Source organism: Lepidochelys kempii, chromosome 28, assembly GCF_965140265.1.
Source record: "Lepidochelys kempii isolate rLepKem1 chromosome 28, rLepKem1.hap2, whole genome shotgun sequence".
NCBI lineage: Eukaryota > Metazoa > Chordata > Testudines > Cheloniidae > Lepidochelys > Lepidochelys kempii.
Genome location: NC_133283.1, coordinates 4,739,898 through 4,767,339, shown reverse-complemented (window position 1 = coordinate 4,767,339; position 27,442 = coordinate 4,739,898). Strand labels below are relative to the sequence as shown.

Below are 27,442 nucleotides of genomic sequence, written 5' to 3'. Positions count from 1 at the left end.
CCTGCAAGAGGCAGAGGTGTTCTGCTTGGGGGATTGTTCCCATTCCTCTAAAACCTGTCCCACCCCATCCTGTGTGGAGCTTAGCTGATCTAAGGATACTCTGAGGGGGTGTTGTTAAATCCTTCAGGTATTTCTCTACTGCATTCATTTTATTTGCAACCACCACCGGATTGATATTACCACCCCTACCCCCAATTCAGTCGCTCCCAAATGCTCCCTTTTCATTCAGTCCTAGGCCAGTTGGGGGACATCATGAAAATTAATCCCATTTTTCCAGCCCTCATACAATGGCTGGACAAACTTTCCGCAGTTCTATTGCCAAGAAGCTTGCTAAGGCGAGATCGACAATAACGCTTTTCAGGGTGTGGGTTGCATTCATCTCCAAATGCTTCTTTACCGTGGTTTGACCTACATGTGTCCCAAGCAAATTAATTGCAGGTGGTTCCAAAATCCACACTTCTACAGTTTTTACTCCATGGGGGTCCCTGGAGGAGCCATTTCCCCCTCATGGTGGACTGCATGTAAATAAGTCTTTTACCAAGGAACTGTTTAACCACCCTATTATCCAAACAACCTTTGTGTCCCTATTACAAATTTCTTGAGAAGCCAGAGCCTCCAAAGTGCAGGGCAAAACAGTCTCCCCTTCATAGAATCATAGAAGATCAGGGTTGGAAGGGACCTCAGGAGGAATCTAGTCCAACCCCCTGCTCAAAGCAGGGCCAATCCCCAACTAAATCATCCCAGCCAGGGCTTTGTCAAGCCTGACCTTAAAAACCTCTAAGGAAGGAGATTCTACCACCTCCCTAGGTAACGCATTCCAGTGTTTCACCACCCTCCGAGTGAAAAAGTTTTTCCTAATATCCAACCTAAACTTCCCCCACTGCAACTTGAGACCATTCCTCCTCGTTCTGTCATCTCTCCTTTTTGCTGCCTCACCAACTCGGTTATTCCACTTCACTTCCTCAGTTCGCTTCTTATGAGCTTCTCTCTTTTCCCAGATGTATTACTGTCTCACGAGCCTCTGCTAATGTCCACATGTATGCCAGCTTGTCAGCATGCGTTAGGGTTTTTCCATCCGCAGGCTTAATACCTCTCTCTTTCCACTCAGGAACCCAGTCCACCAGGGATCGGAGGACCCAATCTGAATCCTTAAAAATGGCTACCTCCTGCGTGTTGGGGGTATTCTCAAAGGCTACGGCTCTAGCTACATTCTTGGCTGTCTGGGTGGAGCCAGCAAGCACTGCCGTTTTAGGGCCTCATTGGTGGGTACTTTCATGGTGGCTTTCTCAGTGTAGACATAACCGTAGGCTTCTTTTAACTGCACCATGGCTTCCTGCTGCAGACGGCCCCACTTCCCCATTCCACCCCATTCTTTAACAAGTCACGCAGTGGGGCTGCCTTCTCTAAAAAGCCCTCAATGAAATCTCGGGAGAAACGATCCATTCCCAGAAAGAATCTAAGAACAGTTACATCTGTGGGAGCTGGGCATCTAAGAATCAGCTCCGCTCTCTGTTGGTCAGGGAAATGCCCCTCCTGTCCCAGAGTCACTAATGGTTGGGAGCACAACTTGGCTTTCCTTAGGATCAAACCCAGTTTCCTGAATCGTTTGGAAGTCCCTGTCCAATAGCTCCAGATTCTCTTCCCTGGTCTGAGTGAAAACCAGGATATCCTCCACATAAGACATCACACTGTCTCTTTCAGGCAGCCCCACCTTCATCTTCACAAATAATAGGCGCATTGTTCCAGCCCACAGGCACCCTGGCAGAACACAACCGCTTCCTCTGAAAGGTAAAAGTTAATTTTAGAATAGCTATACTGGTGTAAAGGGGTAGAAGAGAAATCACTGGCCAAATCCAAAACTGAAAATCACTTGGCCCCTACTACAAAGGAGGCCATCATCTCGTGATACTTAGCCACTCTGGGGGCCATCAGTGGGGGTCACAGAATTAAGGGGATGAAAATCTACTACCAGCCTCCAGGTCTTGCCATAACTTTTAAGGACCTGCCCTAGGGTGGTGTTATTGAGGCTTGTTTATTCCACTAGGACCTTGGCTTAAGAGCAGGTCCATTGTTTCTTTCAGGCTGGCCTCTGCTTCTTTTGAATACCTATACTGCTTCGGAGATGGGGGATTGGGGCCTGGAAGTAGGATTTCTGCATCAATTTTACCACATTCTAGTTTATTCTTGGCTCACAGCTCCTGATGGTTTCACAGATTCATAGATACTAAGGTCAGAAGGGACCATTATGATCATCTAGTCCGACCTCCTGCACAACGCAGGCCGCAGAATCTCACCCACCCACTCCTGCAATAAACCTCTCACCTGTGTCTGAGCTATTGACGTAGTCAAATCGTGGTTTAAAGACTTCAAGGAGCAGAGAATCCTCCAGCAAGTGACCCGTGCCCCACGCTGCAGAGGAAGACGAAAAACCCCCAGGGCCTCTTCCAATCTGTCCTGGAGGAAAATTCCTTCCCGACCCCAAATATGGGGATCAGCTAAACCCTGAGCATATGGGAAAGATTCACTGGCCAGATACTACAGAAAATTCTTTCCTGGGTAACTCAGATCCCACCCCAACTAACATCCCATCACAGGCCATTAGGCCTATTTACCATGAATAGTTAAAGATCAATTAATTACCAAAATCATGTTATGCCATCATACCATCTCCTCCATAAACTTATCGAGTTTAATCTTGAAGCCAGATAGGTCTTTTGCCCCCACTGCTTCCCTTGGAAGGCTATTCCAAAACTTCACTCCTCTGATGGTTAGAAACCTTTGTCTAATTTCAAGTCTAAACTTCCTGATGGCCAGTTTATATCCATTTGTTCTTGAGTCCACAGTGGTACTGAACTTAAATAATTCTTCTCCCTCTGTTGTATTTATCCCTCTGATATATTTATAGATAGTAATCTCCTCTCAGCCTTCTTTTGGTTAGGCTAAACAAGCCAAGCTCTTTGAGTCTCCTTTCATAAGACAAGTTTTCCATTCCTCGGCTCATCCTAGTAGCCCTTCTCTGTAGCTGTTCCAGTTTGAATTCATCCTTCTTAAACATGAGAGACCAGAACGGCACACAGTATTCCAGGTGAGGTCTCACCAGTGCCTTGTATAACGGTACTAAAACCTCCTTATCCCTATTGGAAATACCTCGCCTGATGCATCCCAAGACTGCATTAGCTTTGTTCACGGCCATATCACATTGGCAGCTCATAGTCAACCTATGATCGACCAATACTCCAAGGTCCTTCTCCTCCTCCGTTACTTCTAATTGATGCGTCCCCAGCTTATAACTAAAATTCTTGTTATTAATCCCTAAATGCATCACCTTACACTTCTCACTGTCATTGCTAAAACTTCTGGGGGCCACATAGGCCACTCCAGTTCTTAAGGGCCACTATCTGGTAATTTGCTGAAACCTCCACCAGTTCCCAGGATGTGCCAGGAGGCCTTTCCCATAGGTCCCTGTTAGCAAACTCAACCAACACTCTTAATTCTCTCAAGACATCAATTCTCAGCAGCAAATGGAGTCAATTCTACCTGCCCAAGCGAGACAGCCTGGAGTTAAGGGCACCACCAGAGCTTCTCCATCCTTAAAGGTTTTTAAGGCACGGCTTGACAAAGCCCTGGCTGGGATGATTTAGGTGGTGTTGGTCCTGCTTTGAGCAGGGGATTGGACTAGATGACCTCCTGAGGTCTCTTCCAACCCTAATCTTCTATGAGTCTGATTCTCCTCTCACTCCTCCTAGGGTAGGCAGAGATAGCATGGGCCTTCCTAGAAGAGTTCCCTGGAAGGAACAAATGTCTCTGTGACTGGATGCCTGGGATGGACCACACTGAGAATGCCACATGCAGGGCAGACGGCAAGAATCAGGGTGGACAATTCCCCCAAACTGGTGCTTTAGTCTATAACTAGATTCAGCAAAAGAAGAGCTCTTTCTGTACCACACTGGTTGACCAGAGGCCAAACACAGCCCCCTTTAGGCATTCCAGCCCTTGGCTCCTGTCCACACAAACATAGAATATCAGGGACCTCAGGAGGTATCTAGTCCAACTCCCTGCTCAAAGCAGGACCAATCCCCAATTTTTGCCCCAGATCCTTAAATGGCCCCCTCAAGGATTGAACTCACACCCCTGGGTTTAGCAGGCCAATGCTCAAACCACTGAGCTATCCCTCCTCCCCTAATAATAATAATAATTAATAATAATTAATAGCGTGAGAAGCTATTGAAAACCCATTTCACCATTGGTGAGGTTCTTTCTAATCCCAGAGGATCAGAGACTTACCCCAGGTCAATATGTATCTCAGACCTTATATCTTAAATATCTTATACCTTAAATATCACACTGCCAGCCAATCCTTGGTAAATGGACTAAAGACGTATCAATAAAAGAAAAGGAAAGAAGAGAGTTGTAAATGGCTAATAGATGACATATATACAAATGATGGCAAAGCCCTTAGATCAGGTTTGGGGCAGTGAGGGAATAGATTGCTGGCTTGCAAAAGTCTCTCTGGCAACTTCCGAAGGACTGGAAGGTCCTCAGTCCATCGTTCAAGATACTCCTTTTAGGTGTAAATCCACAGTCCAGAGAATTAGAGCAGGAACGAAGCAAAGTGGAGATGTCACAGGAGTCTTTTACATCCTTTGCCATGTGCATGGACATTTACTGTCCAGACAAAGCCCATAGCCCCTGTGTATGGAAAGTTACTGGCCCAAGATGGAGTCACATGAGCATATCCAGGCCCGGATTAACCTTTTGTAGGCTCAGCCCCAAACATATGTGTGGGCCCCATGGGGATAACGGAGCATGGGGCGGGGAGGTCGGTACCCGGAGCGCGGGGCTGGCCAGGGGCAATGGGGCAGGGCACGGAGGGGGCGACCCCGCTCTGCCCAGCTCAGTGCAAGGGCACTGTTTACAAACCGGCAGCTGCCGAATGCGAAGGGGCCTGCCCGGCCCTGTACTGCCAGCCGGCCCCTTCCCCCCTGACTCCATATGCCCAGTGCCCCCCTCCTGCTCAGAGACCCCCACCAGAAATGCACAGAGCCCTCCATATCACGAGCCCTGCCCAGAGCCCACCTGCCCAGAGCCCCCCCCCCGACAACGGCCCAGCACCCCACACTGAACCCCACTCCCACTAGCGCCCCACCACACAGATCCCCCCCCGGTCCAGCGTCCTTCCCCACCGCCCCCACACCACAACTACACAGGGCCCGCCCCCACACCCATTGCCCACATCCCAACACACACAGATCTCCCCCACCACCCAGCACCCCTCCAAACCCCCCACTGCCTAGCACCCCAAAACACACAAGCCTCCCCCACTGCCAAGCTCCCACTGCTCCCCCCCCGCCACCGAGACCCACTCCCCCACGCCCTGCCCCTGGCTGCACTCATCGGCCCTGCTGCGAGGTGAGTATGTCTGCCGGTCAGAGCTGTTACCCTAAGAACAGATTCAGGGATCCTGGAGGAGCCCTCCTATGGCTTACTCCTGAGTACCCATTCATCTCCCCGGGCCGAGGGAGGGGGTGGCAGCTGGGAGCTGCTGTGGGGGGGGTCTCCGGGGGGGGGGAGGCTGGGAGCTGCCCTAGAGCTCCCAGGGAGGGGGGCCGGGTGCAAGGTGGAAGTTTCACCTAGGGCATGAAACATCCTTGCACCGGCCCTGATTACACATCAGCGAACCCACACAGGAGAGAGACCTTATGAGTGCTGTGAGTGCAGGAAAAGCTTCCGGGACAGCTCTCTGCTTATTGCACATCAGAGAATCTGTACGGGAGACAGACCCTACGACTGTGGCGAGTGTGGGAAAAGCCTCATTCACAGCTCAAACCTTATTAAACACCAGCGAATCCGTACGGGAGAGAGACCCTACGACTGTGGCGAGTGTGGGAAAAGCCTCATTCACAGCTCAAACCTTATTAAACACCAGCGAATCCATACGGGAGCCAGACCTTATGGATGCTGAGAGTGCAGGAGCTCTCAGAGCTCAAATCTTATTCGACATCAGAGGCTCCACACCTCAAAGAGATAGATGCTCTGAGTGTGGGAAAAGTTTCTATCAGAACTCAGCCCTTACTTATCAGAGAATTTGCCGAGGAAATAAACACCATAAAGACCTTATCTAGGGCTGACAAAAGTTTCTTTTTCTTGAATAATTTTGCTAATTCCCTCTTAAAGGCTCTTTGAAGTGTTTGAAGTATTTACGTGGTCCCTCAGGTACCTCAGGTGGGTTGCCCGCTTTTCTCTTTTCTTGCTCACCATTCTTTGGGTGAACCCTTTCTATCAACTTCTTTCTTCTATGAGCCATGGGAGCATGTGTCCCTCCCACCTGGCATATCCATGAGCTCCAGGAAGGGGAGACAGTGTTATCCAAGATTTTTAGAGACCAAAGCAGTGGCAACTTAACTGTTCTTTTCTTTAGGCGGAATTAGGAATAAATTAATGGGGAGACAGCTTCTTTGTTTGATAAATGATTGGTACAAACCACAGTGCTTTTACCTAAAATTATGTTATTAGGTTTTTAGCTTATATATATATACACACACACATGCTCTAGGAGTAGGTTTAGAGCCTTTTAAATATTTATTAAAACCTCTTGGCTTGAAATGGTATGAATTTTTTTTTTAACACAAGGAGAGTGAACATTTCCCTGGCAGGGCAGAAGGTGCCCACATCCCTTCTCTTTGCCCGGTATTTCCTTTTAAAGGAGAGAAAGTTTCAATGGAATTTAGTGCCCGGGCTTGGACAAGAGACAGGTTTTTACTGTTCATGCATCATAGAATAGAAGGTCAGGGTTGGAAGAGACCTCAGGAGGACATCTAGGCCAATCCCCCGCTCAAAGCAGGGCTGACACCAACTGATCCATGCAAAGGAAATGGTTTTTTCTGCGTAAAAACTCACAAGAGAAATCGAACTGCTGCACAGCGGCACCCTGGAACCCCCATAGTCACCACTGTCATAATTATGCCGTGCTTTGCACAAGGTCGGCCTTGTGAGGTATCATTTTAAAAGTCTCGAGCTGTTGAACATTAATATTCTGCTGGACTGCATGTGCTAGCCTTGTCTGGGGCTTCAGGCAGTTTTGCTATCTGTGCATGACTGAAATAGGAAGCCACTCTCCCAATGGCCATTGCAAAAGACTTATCAGAAAGCACGTAGGCAAAGGAGGCTGCTTGCCCGGGTGCAGGGCAGACCTCCACGTCACCAGCATGGATCTTTCCAGCAAGCTGGAAGAAACAATAAAACGGGGAAGTGACATAAGGGCTTGGCCTCACTCCCCACTCCACAACTCAGTGCCTGGAAGCACATCTGGAGGACAAAGACACTGCACCGGCGGGGAGTGGTCCTGGGCTGGAGGAGCGTGTCAGTCTGTGTTTTGTGCTATACCATCTGTCAGGGTGTGACACTGCTTGATTCAAGCCCAGTGTCGTTTATAGGTCACACTGCACATTTGTTTTATTTCGGTGCTAACCAACTTTGAGCTCTTTGCTTCCTACTTATAATCACTTAAAATCTATCTTTCTGTACTTAGTAAACCTGGTTTATAGTTTATCTAAAGCACTGTGTTTTGGTTGAAGTTACACAGCTCAGTTTCACGAAAGCTGGGGCGTAGCCTCCCCGCATTGACGGAGAGGCAGGCTGGGTCATGAACTCACATGGGTCAGGCTTCTGACCCCGGGCAAGACGGTTCAGTTCTGGGAAGCAAGGCTGGGGAGAATTGGCTGGACCGTCTCTGTTGTTAGGTCACGAGTGGTGGGGAGAAGCATGCATGGAACGCAGCTGGGTGTGTCCCTGCCTGCGGGTGTCCGTGTAAGTGCCAGAGGCGTGTTGCTTGCCAACAGCCTCGCAGTGTGAGAGGGAGCCCAGGTGGGTGAGACTGAAGGTTGTGGTCCCACAGTTTACACCCCCAGGAGCCCCGGCACCAAAACTTAAGGTGAGGTACCCAATTTATGGCCTGTGGGCGACAGATGGGGGCATCTGTGCCCTCCTGTGTACTGACCTTGGGCACCGCTGACCTAAGGGACGAAGGGCAGCTGGAGCCATCCCTGGCTTGGGATGAAAGGGAGATGTTGGGTGGAATTGCTAGCACACCTGCCCTGCTCCCTAAAGCCCCACGGGGAGAACTGAGACAAGGTGGGGTCATTTCTCATCTGCATGCCCAGAAGACCTGCTAGAACCCCGCCCTGCCACCAAATAACCCTCAGCTTCAGCCTGTTGTCCCAAACAGACCCCAGCTGGGATGGAGTTAGGGAGGGGAGCAGTTTCCCCTGGGCTCTTGCTGCTCCTGTGACCTCAGAAATTGTATCGTCTGATATACAAGCAGTCATCCTGGCAGGGAAAGAAAAGAACAGAGAGAGGAGAGAAAAAGAAAAAGAGAGAATCCCCCTCCCCTCCCCAAGCTGTCTCTCTTCCACCACCCTCCTTTACTATCTTCCCATCCCACTGGCCTCTCTCTATGCTGCAGCCATGGACATGACACCAGAGTTTGCTGTGGGTCCGAGCACCAGCCCTGAGAGCAAGGAGTCTGTCTCTCTGGTGCGCTCCATGATCCCACTTCTGGCACCAAGCAGGGTGGCCGACAACGAATAAGCAGCCTGAGCCGAATGCAAAGGGGTGAGGAGCAGAGAGGAGACAGCCAGGAACTACTGAGGGTGGAAGGGAGTTAGGAGCGTGGAGGGGGGGGAACAAAGGGAATTATTGGAGTTCCATAGGGACTGAGCTGGGATTGGATCGTGCACTCGCCACGTTCCCCTGCTGGGAGCAAATAGTTGTGAAATTCCCTGGAAAAGTGTGACACTCATGCCCCTCTAATGACCAGTCTACACACAGGGTAACAACCTACTACTGCTGCTTCTCCATTAGTTGAGCCGGCAGAAGTCTCTGTGGTGGATCTAAGGGCCCCTCAGTGCTGCTTGGCGCCTCATGGTTAGGGGGGCCGGGGGATTGGATAAGGGGCAGGGGCAGTCAGGGGACAGGGAGCAGGGTGGGTGGGATACATAGGTGGCGAGATGTGCCATGGTGCCCAGGCTCCACGGTTCGGCAGCCTGGGGTGCTCTCCCCTCAGGGGCAGCTCCCCCCCTCCCCGGCGTCCCCCCTCCCAGAGCTGACCCGGTTCCCAGCTGTGGGGGGGGGGACGATGCCAGAGCTGCCTGCCCGCGCCTCCCAAGCCGGGAGGGGGAGGGAGCTGCAGGAGTCTGTCCCTGTCAGACACAGATGGGGGGGGCATTGTGGGAGCAGACAAACAGATGGAGCCGGGGGCAGGAGAAAGGAGCAGCGATGGGCACCCCAGGGCTGGCATAAAATACACAGTACGGAGAGGGCTTCCTGCGGGGGGGGGGGGGGGGAAATAGCAACACTCCCTTCCCCCACAGACCAGACCTGGGCTGCAGCTGGCTCTGTCCATCACTCCCCCCCACCCCACAGAGACCCACACAACCCTCTGCCCCCCAGAAGATCCCCACCAGCCCCTGTGCCCCCATCAGCCCTCTCCAGAGCCCCCCCCCCCTTTGTGCCTCCAGAGACAGCCCCCCGCCTCCCTACAATCTCCCCCTTTGCCTTCACCCTCCTCATTGGCCAGGAGGCTCCCAGACTGTTGGCCACCAAGGCCAAGGGAGCTGCACCTGAGGCAGGGGGCCTGCTTGCAGACTCAGACCTGCCTGGCCCCTACCTCCACAGCACGGGGAGGGGGAGCCACAGGTGAGCAAACCGCGGTCACCGTCATCACCGCCCCGGCAATTCTCTGGGTATTTAATTTCCCCGAGGCAAGTAATTCCACCTGCTCTTCCTTTCCAGACAGTTTGTGGCTTTTCCTGTAAGAAAACTTACCATTTCTTTGCAAAGAAGCCCAGTTATAGTTTTCCACTTGAGAAGTATATTTTCCGGTTGTTCATAAGCTCATGTATTTTGTTAAACCTGTTTCATAGGGAATTTTAAGAGTCACTGGGTTTTTTTCCATTGGTCCAAAATCACAGGAAAGATGTGCCGATATTTATTTCTGTGGGCCCAACCATGTAGAAATGTAAACGTCGGAGCTAGAAAAGCTCTGCAAGGCTAAGGGTCCCGTCAGGAAATTGCCCTCGAGTCATTCCTTCTTCTGGGCAGCCCATTATTTTGCTCCCTCTCACAGTGATAGAGATCAGTGTCTGCATCCCCAGGGGAGATGCCGAAGACTGGGCCACCCCTGCAGCCACTCTGCCTCCAGCCTTGTTCTCTGTCTGCTCCCTCTACCAGCCCCTTTGCTCTCCCTGGGATTCCCCCTGCCCTTACTCCCTCTGGGTCTTCTTCCTCTGGAGCTGCTCATGAAGTAAAGTTGTCAGGAGAGGTTCTTATCTCTGTAATGCATTTAATTTCGACGTATTTATTAAGTGTTAATTAATGCACTATGGGAGTCCCCCTTCAGCCCTCAGAAAATAGTGTGCTAAATGTTTGCCTTAAAAAAAAAAAATTCCCTGGGTGCTATGAATGCTACGGTAAGTGATGGAAGTGGAAATGCTTCTCGCTCAGCTTCTCTTCCACAGCAATCTGTCTGCCCCTCTCTTTCCCCATCCAGCCAGCCCCAGACTAGATTGTCTCAGAGACAAACAAGGGCTGTTTGTCCTGTGACAACCTACAGCCAGCCAGAGTGGGGCTCAGGCTGGGCCTAGCCATGACGGAGGCTGCAGAGCAAGCCACCATCACCTGCCCCTACTCAGAGACTCTCCCCACCTCAGCGACCCCATCTCATTCATCCACATTACCCCACCCAATTCCCAAAACCCTGGTGGGTGGGGGACCTCATTTTCCCCTTGTGAGCCCAGAGCTCCTCCAATTGCATTTGGAGCAGAGATGGGGGCTCCCTTTGGCTGCTCCCCTGTGAGAACCAAAGGGTTAATTTAGATGGCAATTCAAGGTCGACTCGCTGATCTCCACCCTGATGTTCGGCGGTTCTGGCCCACGTTGCTTATTGAAAGAAATGACTCCAGATTCCCCTTTATACATTTTATTAAACTGAAAAAAACCAAAATCAAGAACACACATCACTAGGACTAAACCACTGTACACATGACTAAAGTAACCGTTGGGTGAACACACTTACGTCAAGGTCAAAATCAGTAAATCAATGTGTTAACGATGCTGTTGCATTGCAATCATGTTATCAATTTAGCCCAATGACCAGATTAATACAACGGCTCATCAACCCTCATGAATCCGAAAACAGGAATCCAAGGAGGCAGCTGTCCATTTAATTGTAAACCTCAGCCCTAGAACTTCACCCTGGCCGTGCAATCGACATGGAACTGTTACATATTTCAGTACCAAAACCAAACAATTGTTCACGTTTAAACTGCAACCTCAAAGCCAATTAAAGCGCCCTCCTTCGGTCGAATGCGTGGGTGGTTAACCCTTCTGAAGCTTTTCAGCATTCACCACCGTTGCCTACATTACTAACGATAGGAGCAGTCATTTTAGGTAAAAGCCCTCTTGTTTGTGCCAAACATTTGTGAAACAGAAACGGTGTGAAGGAAGGGGACCATGAGATCCCTGTTTATTTATTCCTTTCATTTATTCCTAACCCAGCCTAACAAGAACCAGTTAAATTACCAGTGCTTTGGGTTCTAAAACCCATAGGTAATAGATTGGGCGAGCCAACGAGGACTGGTGGAGAGAAGGAGATGACTGGTACCATCGGCTTGTTGGTTGGTTTCCTGTGCAAAAGGAAAGAACGGCAGGGCAGGGTAGCACCCTGTGATTTAGTCCGCAAGTCAATTTACGAATACATTCCATTACTGGAACTCGGGGCTCAGGCTGGTAGTCTGGTCAAGTTAAAAACAGATACAACCCCCCCACCCTAAAAATAAAAATTAAAAATAAATATTTAAAAACCGCTTATTGATTTTGTACAAGAGAATGGTAATGGTTTTTGAAAGCCTTTATCAGCCCCGGAGTATTGTGCAGCTCTGTAAGCAGATGGTCACAATAATAATAAATTACAAAATCAACGACTTAAAGGCAAAAATTAAAAAGCAAAGAAAAAATAAAATAAAAACGACATATATCCAACTTGAAGCCAAATTCAAATTCCCTCTGCATCACCAGTGTAACTCAGGCCGCGCAAATTGTGGGAATGGAATAGTAAGCAGAAAAGTAACAGACGGAGGGGAAAAGCATCTAAAGTAAAACAGCAAACAATAAAAAGCAAAGGACAAAAGAAAGTTACAGCCTTTCCAAAAAAATCCCCAAATAAAACCGAGGCAGATCACGAGGAACGTAGAAGACAAAGTTGGGCTCTCAAACACGGTAAAAAAAAAACCTGGAGCCCAAGGGGGTGACCAAGAAGGGGGAAAAAAACTGGTTAAAGGTTAAACCCTTCACCCTAACCAGGCGAGGGCAGCAGAAAGACATCGGTTGGCTGGCAAAAATAGCTGCCATCCCTGGTCTCACTCCGGCGGAAGTGGTGGTAAGCCCTGCTCTCCTCTTGGATCCAGGACAGTGGCAAGGCGGGCGGGTTCCCAGATGCTCTGGCCCGCTTCTACATTTGTTGTTGCTCTCTGTACTTTGCTCTTAGCTTACGTTTCCCTTCCTTCCTCCCTAAGTCATTCTCCGCAGACTCCTCCCCCTCCAGTTGCTTCTTCTTTCTTCATTCCCTCACCGCAAAGGCAGTGTAAGTATCCAAAACAAGCAAAAGCCAGCTTTAAAACCCCCCGCAATTAATATGCTTTTAAGGCAACAGGTTTTCATACACGTTTAAAAGGCTCTAAACCTTCTGCGACAGCATCTGTGTGCGCGTGTGTATGCTGAAACCTCAGAAAAATGATTTTAGGTGAAAGCACTTTCGTTTGTACCAATCATTCATCAAACAAAAAGCCTGTCTCCCCATTAATTTATTCCTAACTCCTCCTAAAGAAAAGAAACAGTTAAGTAACCATTGCCTTGGGTTCTAGACACCCTGGGTAACACTGTCTCCCGCACTTGGAGCTCATGGACAGTCCTGGCAAGAGGGACACATGCTGCCATGACTCAGAATAAAGGAGCTGATAGAAAGGAGCCCAGGATTCACGTAAAGAACGGCGAGCTAGAGAAGAGAAAACCGGGGAACCCACCTGAGGGACCCGAGAGGCCACGTAAATACGTCAATTACGTCAAAGAGCCTTTAAGAGGGAATTAGCAAAACTATTAAAGAAAAAGAAACATTTGTCATCCCTAGATAAGGTCCTTATGGTGTTTGATTCCCTCGCAAATTTGCTGATGATAAGTAAGGGCTGAGATCTGATAGACATTTTTCCCACACTCCGAGTATCTAGTGTCTCTCTATGAGGTGTGGAGCCGCTGATGTCGAATGAGATTTGAGCTCCGAGTGAAGCTTTTCCCACACTCACTGCATTCATAAGGTCTGGCTCCCATGTGGAGTCTCTGATGTTTCATAAGTGCTGAGTTGTCTATGAATTTTTTCCCGCACTCACGGCACCCGTAGGGTCTCTCCCCCGTGTGGATTTTCTGATGCGTAATAAGGTTGGATCGCCAAGTGAAGTGTTTCCCGCACTCAAAGCATCCATAGGGTCTTTCCCCCGTGTGGATTCTCTGGTGTTTAATAAGGCAGGATCTCTGAGTGAAGCTTTTCCCACATTCACAGCATGCATGTGGTCTCTCTCCGGTGTGGATTCGCTGGTGTTTAATAAGGTCTGAGCTGTCTGTGAAGCTTTTCCCGCACTCGCCGCATTCATAGGGTCTCTCTCCGGTGTGGATTCGCTGGTGTTTAATAAGGTCTGAGCTGTCCGTGAAGCTTTTCTGACACTCAGAGCATTCATAGGGTCTTTCCCCCGTGTGGATCCTCTGATGTTTAATAAGCAGAGAGCTGTCCGTGAAGGCTTTCCCGCACTCACTGCATTCATAGGGTCTCTCTCCTGTGTGGGTTCGCTGGTGTGTAATGAGATTTGAGCTGCGAGTGAAGGTTTTCCCGCACTCACAGCATCCATAAGGTCTGTCCCCCGTGTGGATTCTCTGATGCTTCTTAAGCGATGAGCTGTCAATGAATTTTTTCCCACACTCACAGCACCCATAGGGTCGCTCTCCTGTGTGGATTCTCTGATGTACAATCAGGTTTGAACGCCGAGTGAAGCTTTCTCCACACTCAGGGCATGCATAGGATCGGGTCCCTGTGTGGATTATCTGATGTCTAACAAGGCCTGAGCTCTGAGTGAAGGTTTTCCCACACTCACAGCATTCATGGGGTCTCTCTCCTGTGTGGATTCTCTGATGTTTAATGAGGGATGCTCTCTGAGTGAAGCTTTTCCCACACACACTGCATTCATAGGGTCTCTCTCCTGTGTGGATTCTCTGATGCGTAATGAGGTCTGAGCTCTGAGTGAAGCTTTTCCCGCACTCACAGCATTCGTGTGGTCTCTCTCCCGCATGGAATTTCTGATGTTTAACAAGGGCTGAGCTGTCAATGAAGTTTTTGCCACACTCATGGCATTTGTAGGGTCTCTCTCCTGTGTGTATCCTCCGATGTTTAATAAGGGATGATCTGTGAGTGAAGCTTTTCTGACATTCACGGCATTCATAGGGTCTTTCCCCTGTGTGGATTCTCTGATGTTTAAGAAGGACTGAGGGGCTACTGAAATTTTTCCCACACTCAGAGCACGTGTTGTTTCTCTCCCTTGCCTGCATTTTCTGCTGGGCTGTGGTTTCCTTGAGGCATTTGTGAGGTCCCGAACTATTAATGGATTTATTCCTTTTCTCCCTTGGCTTGTTTCCCTGCTTCCTCTCTGGCCTGTGCTGACTCTCACGACCTTCTCTCTGCTCATGACTCCCGGAATCATCCTCTTGAGATATTTGCAATAATGCCCCGTGTGCTTCCTCTTGATCAGCATCTTCCTGCTGAGGTTTCTGCTCCTCCTTCTCACTCAGCATCCCATCACCTGTTGGCAGAAACAGGAATGGAAAAGGGGAGACCCAACCATGTTGGAAATTAGCTGCGGGGAAGAGGCAGTGCGAGATGTCCCTCATGTTCTGGCAATCCCTAATCCCTAGGGTTTTAATGAGACAACTCACATGCTTTAAATTAAGCACACACTTGGATGGATTCAGACTGGTTGGCTTGGAAGGATTAGATTTTTATCAATAAATAATAAATACTAATAAATAAATACAAAATAAAAATAAATTTAATAATAATCATAAATAAATTAGATAATAAAATGTAAATGAATAATAAATAAATAAAAAATAAATACAAATAAATATAAATTTCACCGCAAACGCAAAAATCAACCAAAAATATTGCCATCGATAATCAAAATTTCAAATAGGGAAATTAAGAACAATGCTGTCTGAGAAAGCAGAGCTTGGCTTTATGATACCGACGTTGTATATTTCGACATGGGATGTTAGCGAGTTTGTTTTCCCAGTGAAAAAGCTTTAACGGTTTGAGTCTCAACATCTACTGCCATTAAATGATCATTGTCTGACTTCCCTGCCTAATTTCCTGCAACTGAAAACTTAAATTGATAAAAATTGGGGGGGAAAAAAAGTCTAAAACCTTTTATTTTGCACAATTATGAACATTTAAAAATAATAAAAATGGAAAAAAGCTTAAAAGTAAGTTGAAATTATAAAAAGAATTAATATAAAAATTTAATTCTGGCCAAGCCTACAAGTTGGTGACCTAAAGGTAAGGTTCCCTGGCCTCATTGCTATTCATCTGAGCTTTGTAGTCCTGTATCTCCATACCGTAATACAGTTGAACTTGTGTTTTGTTCATCAAATTCTAGACCTGACCCCTTAGCTTCTAGAATACCTTCGAGTGAAGTTGGAGGCATTTAAAGTACCTTTTTTATCTTGGGCCTTGTTTCCTTCTTTCTACCCTCTTCTAAGGGTGTCTGATGCAACAACCATTCTGGCTCCGGGTTCTCTTCGCAGATCCCAAATTTTAGATTTAAAAAAAATGTTCACCTAGAGATCTTGTTCTGAAGATCACTTTATTGCTCACTGTGACGGGGCACGCTTTCCCCACACTGGTTCAGCAGGGGTTAACCCTGCTCTGCGGGCCGACGAGGTCACACCCCCTCGACTCTGCTGGGCCTGCTCTGGCTGGAACCCAGGTATAAAAGGCAGCAGCTCCGCTCAGTTGGGGCTGATCTCTGAGGAGGGAGGATGCACCTGGCAGGCTTCTGCCCAGGAGCTGCAGAAGCCCCAGACCATGGGAGCCAGAGGCACCGAGACGCAAGCGGATGGCCACACAAGGGGGATTAGAGCCACCGGGAACTGTGCAGATTGAGGAACCTGGAGGCCCAGAGGTGCCCAGACCACGGCATCAGGGACAGGGTAGGAAGTAGCCCATGGGGGACTAGCTGTTGTGCCAGGTGACATCAGCGTGGTACGGCCGGATCCCTGATGACTTTTGCCACTTATGGGGTCCTGGGCTTGGACCTGGTGGAGCAGGGAGGGCCCGAGTCCCCCTACCCCAGCCACCACCCACCCCATGGTGGTGGTCCACTTTCTCCCCATTGGCCATCAGCTATGCAGCCCTGAGGGAGAGGGCAGCCATATTGACTCTGGTCATTGGGCCACAGAGCCCTGAGGGAGGGGGCAGCCATATTGCCTTTGGTCATTAGATTATTATATCGTCCTGAGAGAGAGGGCAGCTATATGGCCTTTGGTCTCTACACCGCACCACCCCAAATCTCAGGGAGATAGGGCGGACTCAGCCACGGGGCAATAACATCCCCTACCCTGCCCCAAAAGGGGGACAGGGCGTGCTTGCACCATGACATTCACCAACTCAGGGAGCACCAGTCCTAACAGTTTACCTGTAAAGTCTGCATAACCATCTACACAGAATGTTTTTAACTTCAAAATAAAGAGCGAGCAACTGCTGCGTGGATGGGAGTGGAGGAAGGACAGTGCTGGCTTTGGGTAGGCAGGAGCTCTGCAAGCTTCCTCAGACAGAACCACCAACAACTAATAGTTTGGTCCTACAAAACCCCGGCTGTTTCCATTGCCTTCTCTTGAGCCAGTTGCAGCCAACTGGAACGTTGTGGAGCGGGCCAGGATAAAAGCAAACTCCTTTCCATGTTTGGTCGGAGACGAATTTTGAACCCACAGCTAAGTGGCTGGCACACCGCCCTGTTGGCAAGTATTGACCTAACAGGGAAAGGGTTACATGGGTTCTGCTGACTCCCTGAGGCAGACGTGTTCTTCGCCCAACTGATTAGAAGTCTAAGGGAAGTGTGTGATTGTGACCCAATGTGAGTCCCTCCATGCCATGCGGCAAGGAGTTACACGAATATCCTGACCTGACACGTACCTTCTGCTTCAACAAAAAAATCTCTCCCGTGAGGTTATAAACGAAGCCAGGGTCATAAGAATGGCCACACTGGGTCAGACCAGGGGTCCATCTAGCCTAGTATCCCGTCTTCCGACACAGGCCAATGCCAGCTGCTTCAGAGGCAATAAATAGAGCAGGCGATCGTCAACTGATCCATCCCTTGTTGCCCACTCCCAGCTTCTGGCAATCAGGAGGCTAGGGACACCCAGAGCATGGGGTGGATCCCTGACCATCCTGGCTAATAGCCATTGATGGACCTATCCTCCATGAACGTATCTAGTTCTTTTTTGAACCCTGTTAGTGGCTTGGCCTTCAGAACATCCTCTGTCAAGGAGTTCCCCAGGTTGACTGTGCATTGTGTGAAGAACTACTTCCTTTTTCTTGTTTTAAACCTGCTGCCTATTCATTTTATTGGGTGACCCCTCGTTCTTGTGTTATGTGAAGGAGAAAATAACACGTCCCTATTCACTTTCTCCACACCAGTCATGATTTTATAGACCTCTATCATGGCCTCTCTTAGTTGTTTCTTTTCCAAGCTCAAAACTCCAGTCTTTTAACCTCTCCTCATACGGAAGCTGTTCCGTACCCCTAATCATTTTTGATTGACCTTCTCGGTACCTTTTCCAATTCCAACAGATCTTTTTTGAGATGGGGCAACCACATCTGTGCACAGTATTCAAGATCTGGGTGCATCATGGATTTATATAGAGACAACATGATATTTTGTGTTTTATTCTCTATCCCTTTGTTAATGATTCCCAATATTGTTACCTTTTTTGACTATCCACAATGACTCCAACATCCCCTTCTTGAGTGGTAACAGTTAACTTAGACCCCATCGTTCAGTATGTATAGTAGAGATGATGTTTTCCGATGTTTATTACTTTGCATTTATCAACATTGAATTTCATCGGCCATTTTCTTGTCCAGTCATCCAGATTTCTGAGATCCCTTTAAAACTCTTCGCAGCCTGGTTTGGACTTAACTATCTTGAGTAGCTTTGTACTGTCTGCACATTTTGTCACCTCACTGTTTACCTCCTTTTCCAGAAAACTTATGAATATGTTGAACAGTACTGGTCCCAATACAGACCCCTGGGGAACATCATTGTTTATCTCTCTCCATTCTGACAATTGAACATTTATTCCTACAGTTTGTTTCCTATCTTTTAACCAGTTAATGATCCATAAGAGAACCTTCCCTCTTATCCCATAACTGCTTACTTTGCTTAAGAGCCTTTGGTGAGGAACCTTGTCAAAGGCTTTCTGAAAATCTAAGTACACGATATCCACTGGATCCCCCTTGTCCACATGATTATTGCCCTCAATGAATTCTAGTAGACCGATGAGGCATGATTTCCCTTTAGAAAGCCATGTTGACTCTTCCCCAACAAATTGTGTTCATCCATGAGTCTGATAATTCTGTTCTTTACTAGAGTTTCAACTAATTTGCCTGATATTGGAGTTAGGCTTGCCAGCCTGTAAATGCCAAGATCTCCTCTGGAGCCTTTTCAAAAAATTGGCATCACTTTAGCTACCCTCCAGTCATCGGGTACAGAAGCGGATTTCAATGATAGATTACATACCACAGTTAGCAGCTCTGCAATTTCACATTTGACTTCCTTCAGAACTCTTGGGTACATGCCATCTGGTCCTGGTGACTTATTACTGTTTAATTTATCATTTTTTTCCCAAAACCTCTTCAAATGACACCTCAATCTGGGACAGTTCCTCAAATTTGTCACCTAAAAAGAATGGCTCCGGTGTGGGACTCTCCCTCGCAATCTCTGCAGGGAAGACTGATGCAAAGAATTAATTTAGTTTCTCAACAATGGCCTTATAATCGTTGAGAGCTGCTACAGTACCTCGATTGTCCAGCGGCCCCCTGTCTGTTAAGCAAGCTTCCTGCTTCTGCTGTGCTTAAAAATTTTGTTGTTGTTACTTTTTGAGTCTTTGGCCAGTTGCTCTTCAAATTCTTTTTTGGCCTGCCTGATTGTACTTTTACACATGGCTGTGACGTTATCTATCTGTGACCATATAGATCATTGTTGCAACCACTGTTATATATTTGCAACAAATCTTGTTCAAAATGGGTCATGTAAGATGTCTATGGAGAGGTTACGATTTGCTGGTTATGGTTACGCTATCTGTATGCATGTATCATTCTTGTATTTGAAGTTATGAGTGTTGGCTCTACCCCTGTATTTCAAATGTTGGCTCCTGGGGTAATGCCCACAAGGTAGTTAGCCAGCGCATCTTGGCGGGACTATTCAAATTGCGTGGCCCATTAGAGGACACTTGACTTACAGTTGGAGATGCCGATCTACTCTTCATGGACTTTCCTGCCAGGACTAAGTGAAGTCATGCATTGACAAGCGACTTGCCCATGTGACTCCAAACTCCATCTTGTACCTGTAATTTTCCACTAGCTGGGCTGAGGGCTTTGTTTGAAACAATGGGTTTCCCTCCACAAGGCAGAAGCTATAAAAGGCCCTGGAAACATCTCCACTGTGCCTCTATCCTGGACTATGGACTTATACTAATGGGAGTATTCTCACCAATTGACTGAGGACCATCCAGTGATTTGGAAGCAGCCAGAGACTTGACTTAAGCCAGCAGTTTAGTCCATCATTACTCCAAGCCTGAACCATTTATTGTATGTATTTGGCTCCTGTAACCAATTTTAACTCTCACCTTTCTTTCTTTCTTTTTATAAATAAACCTTTAGATTTTAGATACCAAAGGACTGGCAACAGCGTGGTTTTTGGGTAAGATCCGAGTTGTATATTGACCTGGGCCTGTGGCTGGTCCTTTGGTGAAATTGGTTTTAAAGGACCACTCCTCTATTAGTCTAGTGTTTCTGGCGGTGATACAAGGACTGGAATTCCTAAGGAAACTGCTGTTCTGACTTACTGTTAGCCAATGTCGTGAAACAGAAGTTTACTTTTGTTGGTTTGGTGTATCTCATGGGAGAGTAACCTCCTGTTTTGGGGTATGTCCACCCTATTTCTCAGCAGTTTGTCCAGAATTTAGGTATTGTCAGTTGTGACCCACAAAGGAACGGTTACGTTGGCTTTCCACAGTTTATGCTCCTTTCTCTTTTCCTCAATAGGATTTAACTTCCTTTTTGCCTCTAACAGCTTCTTTTACTTCGCAGTTTAGACACGAAAGAAAGAGTCATTTATAGTGTCAAGAAACTTTATCTCTGCATCCTGTCCTAAAGTGACTTGTACCCAGTCAATATGGGGATAGTTGATATCCCCCGTTATTGAGTTTATTTTTATAGCCTCTCTAATCTCCCTGAGCATTTCACGGGCACTCTCACCGTCCTGGTCCACCAAGTAAGTGTTGGAGAGATGGAAATAAATCAAGGACTGAATTTCCCCAAAATTCTTTCCCACAGGGTAGGGGGGATCAATTCTGCCTGTAAATCCCATCTGAGCACTCAGGGGGTAGGCAGGTCAAAGAGGGAGCTACTGGCAGGTGTCACTCAGGATGGGTAGGACGTCATGAACGACATCTGCCCTGAGGATACAAACCTGCTGGGGACAATTCTGATCTCGGAGAACTCACAAGGTCTCGGTTGGGAATCCCAGCTGTGTCCTTCAGACACGGACAGGTTTCGAATTGATTTCATGATTCCTCACCTGTGTATGCGCCCCTGAGGCGCTCCGTCTCCTCTGAATCAAGGAGATCTGGGACCCACGGCTCTTTGTCTTGTTCCAGGTGAGAGAGCTGATCAGGTTGAAAAACGGGAAACTCTGCACAGGGAAAGGAAACCAGCTGGGTGCACAGGAGATTTCTCACAAATGTATTTTTGTTTCAACCCCAACCCATTTTGACGTAGCAATATGCAGAGGCTAGTGCCCAGATGCTCAAATGCGTAGGACATTTTGCTGAAAGAGGGATTGAACAAACCCCATCTCTGCTGAGAAAACACACCGCCCGAAAATCCCCCTCAAAAGGGGGCCTAAAATACAGAGACTGTAACTCCATGGCCTAGAAAGTGAAGATTGCAGCCAGCAGGGAAACCACCTACTTCTTTCCGAGAAAGAGAGGACAAGAGAAAAAACAGAGCGTCACAGGGAAGCTGGGAATAGTGAGCATGGGTTGGTGGGGTTCAGAGGGCTAATGTGTGTTATGCTTTTTGCCTGCATTTTACAGGAGGTTCTCTGGGGAGTTGTGCCCACCAAAACCAAAATTTCTGGGCTACAAGCAGTATTTTAAAGTGCTCTAATATCCACAGGCAGATTACGACTTGGTCTGCTCTTTCAAATCTGGCAGCATACTTCGCTCAGTCACCATCCATCTCACGCTGACAGGTGTGAAGAGTCACACCCTGAACCAAAAAACATTATAGTCTAGGCCCAGAGAATTAACTTCTTTAACACAGAGTTTGGGTTGCCAAGGGCTGCCGCGTGTCCTTCCAGAACGTGGACCGTAACGAAACTTAGAGCTCTGAAAACCAGGGAATGAAGAGTGAAAGTAGACCCCATCCCGGCACCATAACCTTAACTCTGCCCCCGCCCCTTACTCTGGAGCTGGCATTAGCCACTGACTATGGGGCAGTAAGGGTGGTACACAGGTTACTCAACTACTGAGGAAATGGCAGATTCTCTTGGGAGTGTTCAAGTCAAGGCTGGAGTATTTAGTCTAACACAAACCAATATAAAAGTAACAGGAGAAAATTCTATGGTCTGTGTTATACAGAAGGTCAGAGGTGATGACCAAATAGTCCCTTGGGCCTTAAAATCTATGAATTTATAATAGAGATGAGGAAGGATATGCCATTGTCTGTGTTGTGTTCACAGATGGGAATACCAGCATTTATCTGCATGCCCTCCAGCTGTGTGCAGCGTGTCACCTGTAACGATGGAGGGATTAGTTGGAGCATCTTGGCAGAGCTGTGACTGTGACATAAAGGGAGGTGCCTGTGATTCTTGAAGGAGCAAGTCTGCCTCATTTCAGTGCTGAGTGTTGTAGGTTGCAACAATAAAAGGTGCACAAGGGTGTGTTCTTTCCATCCGCATTGTCGGCACTCCGGGGGCTCACATGCTAGCCCTCTCTAGGGTTTAGAGAAGGGCAATAGACGGCGATGACTCAGAAGGAATCATTTGCCAGAGGCTGGGAATGGGCGACAGGGGATGGATCACTGGGTGATTCCCTGTTCGGTACATTCCCTCTGGGGCACCTGGCATTGACCAGTGCTGGAACACTAGATGGACCTTTGGTCTGACCCAGTGTGGCCGCTCTTACCCCTCCGGGGCAAAGATGTGGTGATATTTGGCAAGTCTGTGATAGTTAGTGTGATGTAGGCGGCAAGCTTAGTGCCGGCCGGGGGTGTCGGAAGCTTCTGTTCGCTATGCCGGACCTAAACCCGAGGTTTACCTGAGCCAAGAGAATATGTGAGCCTTTGTGCTGTACGGCCCCTGTGCTCTGTAGTGAGCAGGGCAGAGGGCTAGTGTGTGTGTCCTTCGCATGTCGGGGTCATGCTGAAACAGGGCAGAGTTAAGGTTACATTGTGGGGGTGACATGAACCTTAACTCTGCATTTCCCCTTCTAAGAACCGAGGGGACAGGAATCCTTACCCAGCGAGGTCACATTCTCATAGGTCTCCTGCATGACGTCTCTGTAGAGGGCTCTCTGAGCGGGGTCCAGCAGGGCCCACTCTTCCCCGGTGAAATACACAGCCACCTCCTCGAAGGTCACCGGCCCCTGAAAGAGCAAGAGCCCCCCACTCAGGACCTGCTGCCCCACTATTCATGGGGGGCTCAGGGCCAATCAAACGGATACAGAGTCAGAGGAGTCCCACGCACAACCCAACTGCCATGGGTCTATTCTAAAACCTTAGCCCCGGATTTATCCAGTCCCAGCAAGTCCATCAAGCCTTGCCCCACTCCCTTTCTCCACCCTGTGCACTTCCTGCACCCTCCCACCCCTAGATCAACCCCCCCTTCCTGTGTATTCACTGTCCCGCTGGCTCCTGCGGGAACCCCCCAGCATCCCTACCTGAGCCAGCTCTGCCATGCCCATTTCCCTTCCCCGGGCAGGCTGGGAGAATCGGGAGGGACCCGGGGATGTCATTCTGCAGCCTGTCAGGGGGAGAAGGGTTATTTGGGGGGGATTTCAGAACAGACTTTAGGTCATTTCACATCACGCGTCTCACGGGCGATTTCTCTGCAGAGACGTTTTAGATTCTCGCGCTGGGGAAATGCTCGGTCACTCCAGTGTAGACCCCCTCCCCTCCCACCAGGACTAAACCCACGCAGACCCTTTAAACCTGATTTTCCCCAGGACGGCGCGTTCCCCCAACAGAGGGGGGACTATGCAGAGCTGGGGACCAGGCAAAATCTGTCCAGTGCTGAGACAGGAACTGGATCTGAGCAGGTCAGCACATTGTGGGACAGATTTATTATAATCTTCAGCGAAGAAAATCTCACCCCCCACTTCCTGCACGTTTAGCCCTCAAGGACACCTATTCTCGGTCAGCCTCTTGAGACACACACATGCAAATTCAATAGGGTCAGACTTGTGACGGGTTTTATTCTCATTTCCTACTAAATATAAGGGGTTCACACACAAAACAAAGGTGACCCCTCCTTTGAAGTCGGGATGAAAAGTATGAAAAATATGAATGTGCCCTACAACAGCTCCCTCCTCATTCACAATGAGCACGCAGAGCTAGTCTGTCTGCCGTATCCCAGCCCCACTGCTCAGCCCCACAGCTGGGCTCCACCCCTCCTCACGCCTGAGACTCAGCTGCCCACATCTGACCATTTTCACTCACTCATGGAGGCTTTCAGACTCCTCAGGGTCTGGATATTTTGTCCTTCTCCCATCCTAGTTCAACCATTCGGGCGGTTGTTCCTTTCCCCAAAGGGAAACACCCCCCTGAGATCTGGATTCGCTCTGAATCCCCATCAGACGTCACAGCAGGAGTGAATCAGCCACAGGGCTCACCCGGCTTCCCTTTGTTCCACCCTTCCCAGTGCACATCGGGGCTGGAGGCCGTGATGCCCTGTCGCGAACATGGTAATTGGTCTGAAATCTCCCCCCGGCCCATCAGAGACGGACACGTACCTGTGTCCCTCCCCAGCTCCCATCGCAGCGTCTCTAGGGGAAGGAGAGGACGGGAGAGAGGAGGATTCAGACCCTCGCGTTCATAGAGAAATCCCCACTGGTTATTAATGGAACTGCTCTAAACTACGGGATGGTGACACAGACCGAAGCCCACAACGCAGTCGCTGTAGACAGAGCCAGCCCCACAGGGCGACTCCATGGGGAAGGGCGACTCGCGGAGCTGGGGCTGCGAGATGGAGCCCGGGGTCACTGACATCCCGAGAGTCCCCGACTCCTCCCCAGGGCCAGGGTCGCTCTAACCAGAGGAGACGTCACCCCCAGACTCCCACTCACCTTTGAATCCCTGCAGGACCTGCTGCAGGACGGCACTTGTCAGAGAGAAATCGCTGAGCCTCCTCTCCAGCTCCCCAAACCCCGGCTCCGGCTTCCGAAACGCCCCGTCCTCCCTGCCGGGGAAAGAGGGAGGGGTGAGAAATGGGCCTGGATCCCAGATCCTGAGCCCAGCAACCCCCAAACTCCAGCAAACCTGGATCTGTGTTTTGCAGCCCGGGATGGGCACTGTTCTAGTGAGTCACCTGCCTTCAGCCCTGTGCCGGCCACGGGCCCAGAGAGGTGGCACACGGGGAAACACTGGGGCACGGAACGGAGACAAGTTCAGGAGCTTTCTCCGGGACGCCCTGGTTCTGTGGGGAGCCGGGCCACCTCCCACACTGGGATATTCCAGCACCAAGGGGCTCCAGCACTGGGATTACATGGAAAGGGAGGAGACACAGACCAAAGAGTGGGTGCGTCCCATAGACACAGCCCAGATCTCCAGCAGGGAATGAACGTGGGCCCTTAAACACCACAAGTCCTGAGCCCTTCAGCTAAACCAGTAACCCTGGGGTGTCCAACTCCTTTGGAGGAGAGGGGCGTATTCAACTTTCCGTCATGGTCAGTGGCCCGGGGCATCTATTTAGGACTCCGTCCCCCACCTCCCTTCGCAGCAGGACACCCGCTGCTCTCGGTGGGACACCCAGGCGCGAAGGACAAGGGGAGACGCTGCCCGGGGAACAGGAGATAACACTGCTATTTACAAAGTCCTTCACTGTCACAATCAATATCACTCCAACTCCCACACACCCCTTTATGGCCCCTGCTATTTCTACCCTTCCTTTGCCACCCTCCTTCCTCTAGTTATCTCTTGCTTCCTTGTCCTTGCGTCTCTCCAAAGTCCTCCCGAAGACAACCCCCTATTCCCACCTCTCGAAGGCTTCATTCCCACCCGCTCAAGCGATTAGCCAGGGAACACCGAATGTTGACATCAAAGTGTCGGCAGGACAACGAGATTAACGGAGGCCAAGGGCATTCACACCCCTCTGAGCCGCTGTTTCAGGCTGTCTGCAGACTCAGGAAGGCAGCATTGTCTCCGTGTCCATTTGGGAGGGTTTCTTTGCAACCAGGAGGGCTAGAAACTTACTTTAAAAAAAAAAAAATCGAAAGCTGAGATTCTGCACACTCTGAATACGTGACGTGGCCCCATAAATACGTCAGACAGCCTGGGTCTGGCCTCTGGCCCATATGTCTGACAGCCCTGGTGGGACGTATCAGCCGTCAGAGACTAACAGGCTCTTCCCCTTGCTGAGGCAGCCACGAGGGGACACAGAATCACAGACTCTAAGCCCGCGTGTCACGCTGCCGGGGCAGGGGACGCCCTGTATTCAGTGCGGTTAGCAGACCTAACACGCCATGGGGGGAGGGAGACAGAGCCCAGGACTTACCTGCCCCCAGAGCTCCCAGCACCCTGGAGAAGGAGAGAAAGGAGAGGCCGTCAGAGGGGGTGTCCCAGGCTGGGGAAGCCTCCTGCTCCGCAGGGAATCACCATGGGAGCCTCTGGTATTTAGGGGAATTTCAGACCCTCACGTTCTGGTTCAGAGACCAGCTGCCGTCTCCCCCCCGTCCCCACCAGCAGGGACAGTTGCTCTCAGCAGCCACAGCAATCCCTGCTGGGAGGTGGAAAGTTTCTCCCCGGCCACTTTAGAGGCAGAAAATGTTTCTCTGCCTTGAGAGTCAAATTCCTCCCAGTGCCGAGAGCCCCGCAAGCCCTCTGGCCCCAGTAACCCATTAACCTGGTGTGAGTGGGATTTTAGGCCTGGCTCGGGACCTCTGCCCGGGGAGGGGATTTACAGTCATTTACAGCAGAGGAGAGAAGGTCTCTGGGTTGCAGCACCCAGGCCCCATCCCTGGTGCTGCCACAGACTCAGTATGTGACCTCGGGCAGCGCTCTGCCCCTCCCTGTGCCTCAGTTTCCCCCTTTCTCCCATAGGGTGATAATTGCCCCCTGTCCCCCCTTTGTAAAGTGCTTTGGGGCCTGGGGCGGAGATGCTCCTACAGGAACGCTGCGTGTGGTCATTGCAACGACAGCCTGACCTGCAGGGGTGGGCTCAGCAGCTGCCCCTTCTCTCCTCCCCGCTCCCCAAGCAGGGAAATCTCCCGGGACACTCGGCAGGCGCCCGCATCCCTTCTCTGGACAACGGCTCTCTCGAGCTCTTCCAGCCGGGACAGCAGCCGCTGCTCCTGCTCCGCCAGAAACCCTCGCAGCTCCCGCCACTCCCAGACCATCTCCTGCCTCTCGGCTGCCGTCCGGCTCTGCAGCCACAGGGAGAGGGCGGGTGGGTACCGGGGGAGACCCACAAATGCCCCTCCGGCGGGTGGGGGAGTTATTTCCCAGAGGGCGGGATCTCTTGCGCTGGGGGGATGGGAAGGTTATTTACCCCAGCAAGGGGGGACGGATCAGGGCAGGGGTGAGCTGTACATCGCTCATGGGGGGGGGACTGTTCTCCCCAAAACCTCATCCGATTGCCCTGGGCCAAACCCTCCATCTCTGCAGCCCGCATTTCCTCCCCATTCCCCCAGGTGCGGGAAAGGCTCCCCGGTCACTGTGACATGCAGACAGCCCGTGGGCAGGGGCTCGGGGCTCACACAGACTGACCCGCTCCTGCCCAGCGGCCTCCCGCACCCCACGGGCACCATGCCACCCCCGTGTCGGACCCTGGGCTCCGGTGACTCTGAGATAGCGCGT

At 49.9% G+C, this 27,442-nt stretch overlaps 2 protein-coding genes across 3 annotated transcripts in view; one reads left to right on the top strand and one right to left on the bottom strand.

The window, feature by feature from the left end:
* The window catches only part of LOC140904253 (uncharacterized), a 107,429-nt gene that overhangs the window by 44,219 nt on the left and 35,768 nt on the right, over positions 1–27,442 (top strand). The gene's annotated exons all lie outside the window — the stretch shown is intronic.
* On the bottom strand, positions 10,960–27,069 carry LOC140904207 (uncharacterized). Its single transcript, XM_073326601.1, has 7 exons — positions 26,791–27,069; positions 26,142–26,164; positions 24,715–24,827; positions 23,311–23,393; positions 22,890–23,016; positions 20,949–21,062; positions 10,960–14,894 (listed from the first exon to the last, which is right to left on the bottom strand). The coding sequence occupies exons 1-7, from the start codon at positions 26,980–26,982 to the stop codon at positions 13,285–13,287; spliced, it is 2,262 nt and encodes a 753-aa protein (XP_073182702.1). The 5' UTR covers positions 26,983–27,069; the 3' UTR covers positions 10,960–13,284.